General features: G+C 44.1%; 1 protein-coding gene across 1 annotated transcript; it reads left to right on the top strand.

The window, feature by feature from the left end:
- The first annotated feature begins 130 nt into the window (after window positions 1–130).
- On the top strand, window positions 131–12898 carry GPN3 (GPN-loop GTPase 3). Its single transcript, XM_004310839.4, has 8 exons — window positions 131–285; window positions 3135–3243; window positions 8220–8387; window positions 10086–10210; window positions 10800–10915; window positions 11065–11161; window positions 11693–11821; window positions 12270–12898. The coding sequence occupies exons 1-8, from the start codon at window positions 238–240 to the stop codon at window positions 12330–12332; spliced, it is 855 nt and encodes a 284-aa protein (XP_004310887.4). The 5' UTR covers window positions 131–237; the 3' UTR covers window positions 12333–12898.
- The last annotated feature ends 212 nt before the right edge of the window (window positions 12899–13110 follow it).

Here is a 13110-nt window from a genome sequence, read left to right as displayed (position 1 = left end):
GCACGCGCAAACCCTCCTCGGGCTTTTCGCAAAACGCGTTTCACATGGGATTTGGCCTTCCGGACACCCCGTAGTCAGAGGCGCGGCAGAACTGAAGACGCAAAAGGAATTTGGACTGCGATTGGTTTGTAGTCGTGTTCCGGGAACTCAGTGGGCGTCGCGCGAAGGCTGAAGGGAGCGTCGTGGTCGCGTTCTGGGTCTCGGCGGCGGGAGGTGTCAGGAACCGCGGGAGCAAGCATGCCTCGGTATGCGCAGCTGGTCATGGGCCCCGCAGGCAGCGGGAAGGTGAGGCTTTGGCGGAAGAAGGAGAGAAATGTCGAAGTTTGTGGGAGGCTGGGAGGTTCAGGTCCTGAGGGAGGAGCTGGCGGTTGTGTGTATTGGGGACCTTGAGACCCTGGGCAGCTCGCTTCTGCAGTCTGGGCTTCAGTGTTCCTTTTGTTGTTGTTTTGAAAGGAGATTGATGATAGTTGCTAATATTTATTGCGTACTTAAGCCCCAGATACTGCCCCAAGTTATAGCGTACTTAAGCCCCAGATCCTTTCCTGTTAAGGAAAAACAACTTACTTCCTTAAAAATCCTGTGAGTTAAGTCCTGTTACTCCCATTTTGCCGGTAAGGAAAATGAGACACAGAAAGGTTAAGTTTTTGCTCAGGGTGACACACCTAGTAAATGATGGCTGGAATTTGAATCCAGTTTTGTCTAACTCCAGAATTTGTCCCCAGTCTTTAACCCAGGAGGTTAAAGTGGGGTCTCGTTAATCACTGCTTCTCAGAGATTGAGACGTGGACTTATGGAATTTGAGGAGACTTTAGGAGGTACATGGGCCTGACATTAATGAGCATTGAATCGTGTATTGAGAAAGTTGCTCCCTTTTCAGTTTTCTTTCGGTTTGCATTGAGGTGAAATCATCAGTTTGGTGCTAGCGTATCTTCAACACTTCTTTAATTCTCAAGTCTTTTTGGAGAGCAGATTTTAGACTCAGAGGTTTTGACAGGCAACTATATTCAGCTAGAACTGAAAGAATTTTGTTAAAGTTGCATATAATTTTATGATTACCTTCACGTTATGGAAATTATAACTGGTTTTCTGGTTAGAGATACAGTTTTTTCTTGTAAACAACTATTAAGGGAATCCTATTAGGGGCACTCAAATATGGTAGAAATTGTGACGATATTGATCAAGTAACAGGAGTGTGGGAAACACTGGAGTCTGTGGAGGTGTTGTGTGGCTTCAGTTTTTTGTTTTTTTTTTATAAATTTATTTTATTTATTTTTGTCTGTGTTGGGTCTTCGCTGCTGTGCGCAGGCTTTCTCTAGTTGTGGCAAGCAGGGGCTACTCTTTGTTGTGGTGCGCGGGCTTCTCATTGCGGTGGCTTCTCTTGTTGCGGAGCACGGGCTCTAGGCACACGGGCTTCAGTAGCTGTGGCTCGCGGGCTCTAGAGCGCAGGCTTAGTAGTTGTGGCACACGGGGTTAGTTGCTCTGCGGCATGTGGGATCTTCCCGGACCAGGGCTCGAACCTGTGTTCCCTGCATTGGCAGGCGGAGTCTTAACCACTGCGCCACCGGGGAAGCCCTGGCTTCAGTTTTTAAATTGACAAACACGTTGCTCTGATGCTTGGCCTATTCTGGGTGCAGGAGATACACATGCGACTATGATATGGCCCTTGCTTACCCGAAGCCAGTAGTCTATTTGGGAATACTTAGATTAGTTACTTAAAATACAGTGTGATGTATAGAGAGGACCTCCTAGGCAGAGAGAACAGTGTGTGTAAAGTCACTGAGGAGAAAGATAAAAGCATGATAGAGATTATTTCTATATTCTAGATTAATTTTCAGACAGATTGTGTTAGATAAGTATCTTTCTATAAACTTTTGATGCCTGCTACCAGAAATACTCACTGGGCATGTTCTTTGTGCCAAGCATTGTTCTGGGCCCTGGGGATTGTGTAGTGACTAAAACACACACACAAAGTCCTGTGCACTTGTGGAGTTTATTCAAACATATGAGTCAATTAGAAATAATTATCAAGCATTTATTATGTACCAGGTATTGTTATAGTCCCTGGGCGTATACAACTGAATAAGACACATCCCTGTCTTTATTTATTTACTTACTTTATGGCCTTGCTGTGTGATTTGCTGGATCTTAGTTCCCTGACCAGGGATCAAACCTGGGCCTTGGCAGTGAAGGTGCCAAATCCTAACCACTGGACAGCCAGGGAATTCCCAACACATTCCCACCTTTATTTTTTTATCTTTTATTTTTTAAAAAAGTATTTATTTGTTTATTTGGCTGTGCCGGGTCTTAGTTGCAGCACGTGGGATCTTTGTTGAGGCGAGTGGGATCTTTAGTTGCAGCATGCAGGCTCTTAGTTGCTACATGTGGGATCTAGTTCCCTCAACAGGGATTGAACCCAGACCCCCTGCATTGGGAGTATGGAGTCTTAGCCACTGGACCACCAGGAAAGTTCCCACATCCCTGCCTTTAAATAGAGGGTGGGAGAGACAGACAAGTAGCCTAGAGATTTTAACATAGTACATGAGGGATAAAAAATTTTCTAAACCCAAAGTTGTAAACTGATAGTGCACTTCCAGGCTATTTACTGGCCTGATATTCTCTCATCTTGGAATGTTACTCCCCTGGCTTGGCAAGCACACTGCTGTCTCTCAGCTCAGATATTCCCTTCTCAGAGACATCGTCCCTGAGCACCCCACCTAAAGCTTTGTTTGGACTGTACCAATCCTAGTGGAGACACCTTGTGTCAGGTGCTGCAATGTGCAATCAGAAATCTTCCCTTTAAATTCCACTTGTTGCATGTTAGAGCAGTAAGGAGCCTTGGTGATCATGGAGGCCATTCCAGTTAGAGACAAGAAAATTGAGGGACAGATTGGAAAAGCACCCTTCCCAGGGTTACCCATGAGTCCGAGCCAGGTCTGGATCTGCAGCCCAGTCAGGTGTCCTGACTCCCAGCCCAGTGCCTTTTCCCTCTTTTCAGTCAGCTTCTTGGTCAATGAAGGAATAGTTTTGGCCTTAGTAGACACAGCTCAAGGGGTGTGGAGAGTCCTTCTGGAGGTGTAGAGGGTAAGCACTGCACTGCTTGTTGCTCTAACCCCTCATGCTTTGTGACATTACAGAGCACCTATTGTGCCACCATTGTCCAGCACTGTGAAGCCCTCAATCGGTCTGTCCAAGTTGTGAACCTAGATCCTGCAGCAGAACGTTTCAACTACTCCGTGATGGCTGGTAAGTCCTGAGCAGAGCCTTGCCCCTCCTTCAGGAAAAATAGGGGAGTAGGGAGGCAGTGAGCACTGGCTGCTCAACACAGAAGCTGAAAATTAATACAGTCTGGTCCCCTGGTTTTGTGGTGAACAACATGAGGCTGAATGTCATTTGGTGACATCAGCTCATGTTGATGTATGTGACAGTATCCTTTCTTAGTCTCTGAAGTAAGAATTAAAAATGAGTAGACTCCTCCCTCACCACCCTTCCCTTTTGTTTCTTTCATGTTTGATCGTGTTTGGTAAACCTGTTTTACTGCTGATCATACTATAAGTGAACAACCTAAATGTTTTGTTTTGTCTTTTAAGTCTTTTAATTTATTCATTCAATTGTGTGTTGAACACCTACTTTATGCCAGGCACCAGGGTTATAGCAGAGGACAAGACAGATACTATCCCTACCTTTGTGGACCTTTTAGCAAGGGAGATAAGCAAAATGATAAACATGTTACAGATTGTGGTAAGGACTGCTTTAGGCTGATGAGAAGGAATAACTGGGAGAGGTTGCTTTAGGGATGACGTCTCTGAGAAGGAGCTCTTTGGGCCTAGACCTGAAGATGGTAATGTGCTCACCAAGTTGGAAGAATATCAAGGTCACTATATAAGGGAGAGATGGGAAAGGGCTTGGTGTGTTCCAGAAAAAGCGAAGATGCTGATAAGCTGGGGCATAAGGAGTGAAGGAAAGAGATGGGTAGGAGCTAGTAGGACATGAGAAGTATGGATTTTTTCCTGTTTTTTACCCTGTTTAGTCTGTTTGGGCCGCTGTAACAAAATACCAGACTGGGTGGCTTATAAACAACAGAAATGGATTTCTTACAGTTCAGGAGGCCGGAAGTCCAATATTAGGGTGCTGCCAGCATGGTCAGATTCTGGCGAAGGCCCTCTTCCCAGTTGTAGACTGCTGACTTCTCACTGTGTCCTCACATGATGGAAGGGGGAGAGGGACCTCTTTTATAAAAGCACTAATCCCATTCACCTCCCCAAAGCCCCACCTACTAGTATCATCATCCTGGGCGTTAGGTTTTCAACATATGAGTTTTAGAGGGACACAAATACTCAATTTATAAGGGACTTCGCTGGCAGTCCAGTAGGTAGGACTCCACGCTTCCATTGCAGGGGGCATGGGTTCAATCCCTGGTCGGGGAACTAAGATCCCGCAAGCTGTGTGCGGCACAGCCACCCCCCTCAAAAAAAAAAATCCTCAATTTACAGCACCTTTCAACAGTGGAATGTCATTAGAGGGTTTCCAGCAGGGGGAGAGGATTGACATCTGATTTACGGTTTTCTTTTGTTATTTTTTTGGTGAGGGGTTATTTGTTTTTTTAATATTTATTTATTTATTTGGTTGTGGCGAGTCTTAGTTGCGGCAGGTGGGCTCCTTAGTTACGGCAAGAGGGCTCCTTAGTTGCGGCTTGTGAGCTCCTTAGTTGCGGCTCGCTGGCTTCTTGGTTGTGGCACATGGATTCCTTAGTTGCGGCTTGAGGGCTCCTTAGTTGTGGCATGCTAACTCTCACTTACAGCATGCATGTGGGATCTAGTTCCCAGACCAGGGATCAAATCCGGGCCCCCTGCATTGGGAGCATGAAGTCTTAACCACTGTGCCACCAGGGAAGTCCCTGATTTATGTTTTTAATCTTTTTTTTTTTTTTTTTTTTTTTTTTTTTTTGCAGTACGTGGGTCTCTCACTGTTGTGACCTCTCCCGCCGCGGAGCACAGGCTCCGGACGTGCAGGCCCAGTGGCCATGGCTTACGGGCCCAGCCGCCCTGCGGCACGTGGGATCCCCCCGGACCGGGGCACGAACCCGCGTCCCCTGCATCGGCAGGCGGACTCCCAACAACTGCGCCACCAGGGAAGCCCCCTGATTTATGTTTTTAAAAATAACTGGCTCTCAGATGAAAAATGGACTCCAGAGGGTCAAGAGTCGAAGCAGGGACCAGCAGTGAGGCTATTACAGTTGTTTAGGTGGCTTGGACTAGGGTGATCATGGTGGAGATACAAAGGAGCAGGCAGATATGGTATATATTTTGCAAGTAGAATTAGCAGCATTTTGTGGGAGATTGAACTAGAAGGGTGTAGGAAAGGGAGAGATCAGGGTCACTCTTAGGTTTCTGACTTGAGCTGTTGAGTGCATGATATTGTTTACTGAGGAGGAAGACAAATCGGTTTAAGTTTGAGGCAGTTCTCTTTGCACTTGCTAAGTTTGAGATGTCTGATAGCTATCTAAGAGGTTATACCAAGAAGGCATTCGGGGACTTCCCTGGTGGCGCAGTGGTTGGGAATCCGCCTGCCAACGCAGGGGACACGGGTTCAAGCCGTGGTCCGGGAAGATCCCACATACCGTGGAACAACTAAGCCCCTGCGCCACAACTACTGAGCCTGCGCTCTAGAGCCCGTGAGCCACAACTACTGAGCCCGCGTGCTGCAACTACTGAAGCCCACAAGCCTTGAAGGTGTCTCATCTTCAGGGGTCTGGTAGAGGAGGTGGGGTCAGTGAGGTAGGAAAAAAGTCAGGAAAATGTAGCATCAAAGAAGCCAGGAGGGGACTTCCCTGGTGGCGCAGTGGTTAAGAATCCACCTGCCAGTGCAGGGGACACGGGTTCAAACCCTGGTCCAGGAAGATCCCACATGCTGTGGAGCAACTGAGCTTGTGCACCACAACTACTGAGCCTGCACTCTAGAGCCCGTGCTCCGCAACAAGAGAAGCCACTGCAATGAGAAGCCTGCGCACCGCAATGAAGAGTAGCCTCCGCTCACCACAAGTAGAGAAAGCCTGCACGCAAGCAACGAAGACCCAACACAGCCAAAAATAAATAAGTAAATCTATTTAAAAAAAGCCAGGAGAAGAGACTGTTTCACTAAAGAGCTGGTGCCTGGTTATGTCAGATGCAGCTGGGAAGTTGTACAAGAAGACAGAGGAGTGACTGTGAGATTTGGGAATGTGGAAGTGTTGGCGACTTTGGTGATTTCAGTGGGATGGTAGGGATGGAGGCCAGGTTGCAGTGGTTTGAAGAGTGAACTGAGGTGATGCCGTGTAGATGCTGAGCAGAGATGACTTGCTGAGGAAGTTTTGCTGTGAAAGAAGCAGAGAAGTGGGACTATAACTGGTGGGGTATGTGAGGGTCAAGGGAGGTTTTAAGGTTGAAGATGGTAACTGGAACAGAGTTGTATGCTGAAGAGAATGATCCAATAAAAAGAAAGAAACTGAAGATACCAGAGAGGGGCAATGACTGTAAGGTTGACTGCGAGAGTGAGAAAGGGGAGGGGCTCCCAAACAGGTGGAGGGTTTTGCCTTTGCCAAGAGTTGGGGAGTTCTTCCATTGTAGCCGGAAGGAAGCCAAGGTGGAAGGCACCATGTAATATTGGTGGTGGGAATGTGGGAAATTCTCTTTTGTTGACTTCTGGTTTCTGTGAATGTCATGTGTGGTCATCAGCTGAGGGTGGCTAGAAGTGGGTGTGGGTAGGGTGAGGGAGGCAGGTTGAAAAGAGAGGAAGAGGTATGAAACAGTCATCTTCCTTGAGAAAAAGCATTTCATTGCTTTGGGATCATTTGGTTGCTTCCAACAGAGAGCACTCAAGCTAGCCTATATAAAAGGAGGATTTTTTAGAAGGAATTGGGGGACTTCTCACAAAACCCAAGAGCAAGCAAGGCTTTATGAGAGACTAGAACCCAAAACATAAAAACTAACGGGAATCTAGGCTGGCTTTCTGTCTCTTTTTGTCTGTCTTACAGACCAGCTTCTCTGCTTCGGGATGCACATGGCAGCCAACAAAAATCCCCCCACCTCTAGTTCACATCACTTTCTGGTACAAGTGCCTTACTGACTAATGTCCTTGAGTCATCCTTTTAGAAGGCCCTAACTTTGAGCAGATGTTTATCCCTGGGAAAGTGCATAGGAAGACATTATCCATATAAATGTGGCTGTGAGTGAACTGAGATTGTAGGTTTGAACACAAGAGTACTGATTTCCAATACTTTGTAATAGAAGAGAACCATGTGTATACCAGAATGTTTAAGCTCCTGCTATAGGTGATTTAGCTACATTATCTCATGTAGTCCTCATCCTTCTACCCCAGGATATATGATTTGTCCCCACTCTTATACATAAGGAAAGTGAGGCACAGGGAGGTTAAGTAGCTTCCCTAGGGTGATGATATTAAGAAACGGTAATTGGTTTTCTTGGTATGGTTTTGTTTTACTTGCTTAAGAATAGGTGGTGTATATTCACATTGTTCAAATTGCAAAAGGTACAGAAGAGTAAGTATGCAGGAAACCGTCTTCCTCCCAGCTCTGTGTCCTGGCAGGTGGCTACCCTCCCTTGAGGCAGCCAGTGTTGCTAGTTTCTGGGATATCTTTCCAAAGTCTATGCATGTAAAATAAAATATGTATATTTGTATATATAGTAAATTTTTGTCTTTTTTTTTTTTTTTTAACACAAATGACGGCATTCTAACACAGAGTTCTGCACCTTGCAATTTTCAGTGAATAGTATACCTGGAAGATTATATCACCTCAGTTCTTAAAGAGCTTCTCCTTTATTTTATTTTTTTTGTGGTACGCGGGCCTCTCACCGCTGTGGCCTCTCCCGTTGCAGAGCACAGGCTCCCGACGCACAGGCTCAGCGGCCATGGCTCACGGGCCTAGCCGCTCCGCGGCATGTGGGATCCTCCCGCACCGGGGCACGAACCTGTGTCCCCTGCATCGGCAGGCGGACTCTCAACCACTGTGCTACCAGGGAAGCCCAAGAGCTTCTCCTTTTTATGGTTGGATAGGATTTCATTGTCTGGCTGTACAAAAATGTATTTAATTTGTTACTATGGACACTGCTACAGTGAATAACCATGTACAGAAGTAATTTCATGCATGTGAGTTTTTATATATTTGTTAATTATCACCAGTGAGGATAATGCTCTTGTATTGTGGTCCCTCTCTGTGGTTTCAGACATCCGGGAATTGATTGAGGTGGATGACGTGATGGAGGACAATACTCTGCAGTTCGGTCCCAATGGAGGATTGGTATTTTGCATGGAATACTTTGCCAATAATTTCGATTGGCTAGAGGACTGTCTCGGCCATGTAGAGGATGACTACATCCTTTTTGACTGTCCAGGTAAGTCAGCTATCTGAATGTATCATTTTCCCTGAAGTCGTGCTCATTCTGTCCTCAGTGGAGAAAGTGGAGTGAGCATTCGTAGCTCTAAACCCTGCTGCGGTAAGGTACAACTCGCTTACTTATTGGCTTATATTAATTCATTGAGTTTACTGAGTGCTTATTTTGTACCCTGGAAATACCTAGAAAGCAAGGTACCCATGGTCTCTGCCCTCATGGAGTCCACAGGCAAGTGGTAGTGCTAGGCAGTATAAACAAAAATCACCCAAATGGACTTCCCTGGTGGCACAGTGGTTAAGAATCTGCCTGCCAATGCAGGGTACATGGGTTCAATCCCTGGTCCGGGAAGATCCCTCCCACATGCCGCAGAGCAGCTAAGCCCATGTGCCACAACTACTAAACCTGTGCTCTAGAACTTGCGAGCCACAACTACTGAGCCCACGTGCCACAACTACTGAGCCCGCGTGCCTATAGCCCGTGCTGTGCAACAAGAGAAGCCACTGCAATGAGAAGTCCACACACCACAACAAAGAGTAGCCCCCGCTCGCCGCAACTAGAGAAAGCCCGTGCACAGCAGCGACGACCCAGTGCAGCCGTAAATAAATAAATAAACAAACAAATAAATAAATAATCACCCAAATGATTATTTAATATATTTCTGACAGGCACTCCACAGGAGTAGCACAGACCATCACACAGCAAGGAGGTTGGGGAGGCTTCTCATCAAGTAGCATGTAAGCCAGACCTTAGGGTAAGGTGAGGGAGACTGTGCTGCAGGCAAAGGGCACAGCATGTTGAAGGCCTTGAGGCAGGAAGGAATGAGCTGTGTTTGAGGCACCAAAAAGGCCCTTGTGGCTGGAGCACAGTAAACAAAGGGAAGTGTCCTGAGGTGAGACTGGTAGGGGACAGATGATCACATGACTTCTCAAGCCAAATTATGAATTTAAGACTTAAGCCTAACCTAGTTTTGATCGTTTGTGGCTCTCACATTTTTTCCCCTTTTTTTAAAAATAAATTTACTTATTTATTTATTTATTTTTAGCTGCGTTGGGTCTTCATTGCTGCGCGCGGGCTTTCTCTAGTTGCGGCGAGCGGAGGCTACTCTTCCTTGTCATGTGCAGGCTTCTCATTGTGGTGGCTTCTCGTTGCGGAGCACAGGCTCTAGGCGTGCGGGCTTCAGTAGTTGTGGCACGTGGGCTCTATAGCGCAGGCTCAGTTGTTGTGGTGCACGGGCTTAGTTGCTCCGCGGCATGTGGGATCTTCCCGGACCAGGGCTCGAACCTGTGTCCCCTCCACTGGCAGGCAGATTCTTAACCACTGCACCACCAGGGAAGTCCCTCCCCTTTGTTTTTAACTGAACATACACACACCCACAGAAAACTGCAGAGGTCATAAGTGTACAGCTTGATGAAGATTCCCAAACCTAACACACCTTTGTAGCATTCACTTTTGATCAGCAAAAACGGAAGTGTGAAGAACCTCACTTTCTACATAAAACTGCATAGTTTCCTTGGGATTCTCGTGGTATTGTGATTGCTTCAAGAGCCTGTAAGACCCCTTGAAAATTGAATATGTTACCACCAGAGGTTGACTTCGTTTTTTTTTTTCCTCAGCTGTCTTATAGGAAATTGTTTTCCTGTAATTTGGTAATTTAACATATATCCTGATTGTAATAGTCTCATAATGTTCTTCATGTAGGTCAGATTGAATTGTACACTCACCTGCCCGTGATGAAACAGCTGGTCCAGCAACTAGAACAGTGGGAGTTTCGAGTCTGTGGAGTTTTTCTTGTTGATTCTCAGTTCATGGTGGAGTCGTTCAAGGTTCGAGGATAAATCTGTTGTCGATTTTTCAGTCATGGGTACAAGCAGATGGCAGTCTCCTTTAATTGTTGCATGATTTCTGGATGTTTCACAAACTATACTCCAGAATTATTTAATATCCCGTAATATTGAATTATTATAATAATGTATTCTTAACTCAAATGATAAATTGTGATACTGTATATAGATTTGGGGGAACTACTTACCAAGAAAAATTAGGCAGATGTGTATCTTCATATAAGTCTTTTTCTGATGATGTTTTATCTAGTTTATGAACTATCTAAAACAAACATTATTTCCCATTAGTAGCCCCTAAGGAATATTTGATGGAAAAGATTAAAGGTGTCATCTAAATTGAGATTTGTGATCACCATGGATTAAATCTACATTTTCCCTCCTTATCCTCACCCTTGGAAACCAGGGGTCAAGAATCTGATTAGTGGACTGTCTTCTTTTACTTTACTTTAGCCTTTCTTTTACTTAGGCCAGTTTTGTTCAGAGAGAAGCAGGAGCCTCTCTTTTATGTGGAGACCAGGGAACTTTTTTGGCACCAGTTGATTCATCTTCCCTTTTCTGTTTCCTCCTTCAGTTTATTTCTGGCATCTTATCAGCCCTGAGTGCTATGATCTCTCTAGAAATTCCTCAAGTTAACGTCATGACGAAAATGGATCTGCTGAGTAAGAAAGCTAAAAAGGAAATTGAGAAGTGAGTTTGCTTCTTCCATATCATCATATGTCAGCTGCAGAGATGAACCTTCTAAGCTTTATTTCGATGTGAGGTTCTGTCAGTCTATAAATCTAGTGTCCTGATTTATTCTTCCTTTTATTCATCAGTCTTCTTTCTCACTTTTAAAGGTTTCTAGATCCAGACATGTATTCTTTATTAGATGACCCTACAAGCGACTTAAGAAGCAAAAAATTCAAAAAATTGACTAACGCTATATGTGGACTGGTAAGCTTTCAAAATTGTTGGATTTTATTTTTAATGACCTGGTCAGGTGTGTATTGGCATCCATTCAGTGGCCACCATTTTGGAAAACATGGCCCAACCCTATTGCCTTGCCAAAGGAGGAGGGTGGGAGTCTGTGGGCTGGCTGGTCAGCAGTTTAATTTAGAAGCAATTATTGTCAGTAGCCAGTAAGTTAACTGATGTGTCTATTATTCCAAGCTGTTTTGGGAGCTCAGACTTGTCTTTGCCTTTTGGAATTTCCAGTGGTGGTTGAGTTCAGGTAAATGCCTATGAAACAGTGTCTGGTTCAGTAACAAGTTAGCAAGTATTCTAGTTGGTCATAAGCCAGAAAAATCAGTATTGATTTGCTGTTGTCCTGTCTCTGTCTGTCCTTCCTCCCCACAACACACACACATACACACACACACAAATGGTTTTAACCAGAAGTGTAAATGGTTATAAAACTCAAATATAATTTGAAAATTAAGTATTTTGTACTTCAGAATGACCCTTTCTGAAATCCCCAACTTGTAGATTGACGACTACAGCATGGTTCGATTTTTGCCTTACGATCAGTCAGATGAAGAAAGCATGAACATCGTATTACAGCATATTGATTTTGCCATTCAGTATGGAGAAGACTTGGAATTTAAAGAACCGAAGGTACTTTCTGGTTTGGGGTGTTTATTGCCTTTTGGTAAAAACGTTTACCAGCACTCACTGGCCTCCTGCATAATCCCATGGAGTTAAGCTCTTTGTCCTCAGAGCTTGGGCATACATGGAAAGAGGAGGTGAAATGCAACTGGGCTCGGGCTGCCCTCACGTATGTCAGTGAGGCCCTGTCACAGCACATTAGCTGAGAATTGGCATGAATATAAACTCGAGGAAGAGTTTACTTCTAAATGAGATATAAGCCCTTTAATTTACCACATGTCTGGAAACATTCTGTCAGTCATTCCTTTTGTTATTAACGATCACTGTGAGCAACACCTGGAGCTGATGCTGGGCGTTAGCTCCTTATAGAGCATTACCTGAAAAACATGTAAGCATATACTAGGTCTAACTGAGGGGAAGTGGATGTATTTTCTATCTTGTGTTTCCTTTGTGTCAGGAACATGAAGATGAGTCATCTTCCGTGTTTGACGAATATTTTCAAGAACACCAGAATGAATGAAGAGTTTGTTAAAAAGTAACCAAATGTGTGAGGAGCTTGTGGCTGAACTGGCAGAACCTTCTTCTCTTCGAAAGATGGAACACTAGAAAGCTACTTACTTTAATGAAAAAAAATAATACTTGACTCTTTATCAGCAATCAGGAACATGCCTGAATCAAGTTCTTAGTTATTCTGAAACTGCTGCTGTTTAAAGTGGCATCTTTTAGTATTATTGGAACAGCATAATTTAGATTTTAAAAGTCGAAATTGAAATGAATGTAGATAGATTTGTGTATATAATATAAATTAGCACCTGTGATACAGTTAAGACCAGTCTACTTTTAGTTTTACTGTTTGATTTTTGTTATTTTTGAAGTTTTTTTGGAGGGACAGGAATTATTGTAACAAAATATGCATATATGTGTCCAAAGAAAAAAAAATCTGGAAGAATATAGATAAGACCATTGCTTACCTGTATCTCCCAGTTTTCCTACATTGAAAATGTATTATTTGTATAATTTAAAAATGAAAAGTAACTGTGTTTTAAGATATATATGTATATAAATAAAAGAAACAGGAAAATAGTACTAACTTTTTATTACACTCTTGTTTTCCAGTCAGAATTTGAAATATTCAGCCAGGGCAATTTGTTTTTTGGTTTTTTTCCAAAGTTTTGAATGAGTAAATTTCCCCAAGTGTCCAAATGTAGGCAGTGCCTTTTTTTTTTTAAGTGTGATTTGTAGTCTCTGAGCACTTAAAAATGTGTACTTTACTTGAATAACAAATGCACACAAAAATG

This window comes from Tursiops truncatus, chromosome 13, assembly GCF_011762595.2.
Source record: "Tursiops truncatus isolate mTurTru1 chromosome 13, mTurTru1.mat.Y, whole genome shotgun sequence".
NCBI lineage: Eukaryota > Metazoa > Chordata > Mammalia > Artiodactyla > Delphinidae > Tursiops > Tursiops truncatus.
This window is presented reverse-complemented; position numbering and strand designations above follow the sequence as displayed.

Excerpts from the sequence above, each read along its gene's own strand:
- GPN3 (XM_004310839.4), top strand. The coding sequence starts at position 238 with ATGCCTCGGTATGCGCAGCTGGTCATGGGCCCCGCAGGCAGCGGGAAG. Across the intron at positions 286-3,134 it reads GCCCCGCAGGCAGCGGGAAG|AGCACCTATTGTGCCACCAT; the intron begins GTGAGGCTTTGG and ends GTGACATTACAG. Across the intron at positions 11,822-12,269 it reads TGGAATTTAAAGAACCGAAG|GAACATGAAGATGAGTCATC; the intron begins GTACTTTCTGGT and ends CCTTTGTGTCAG.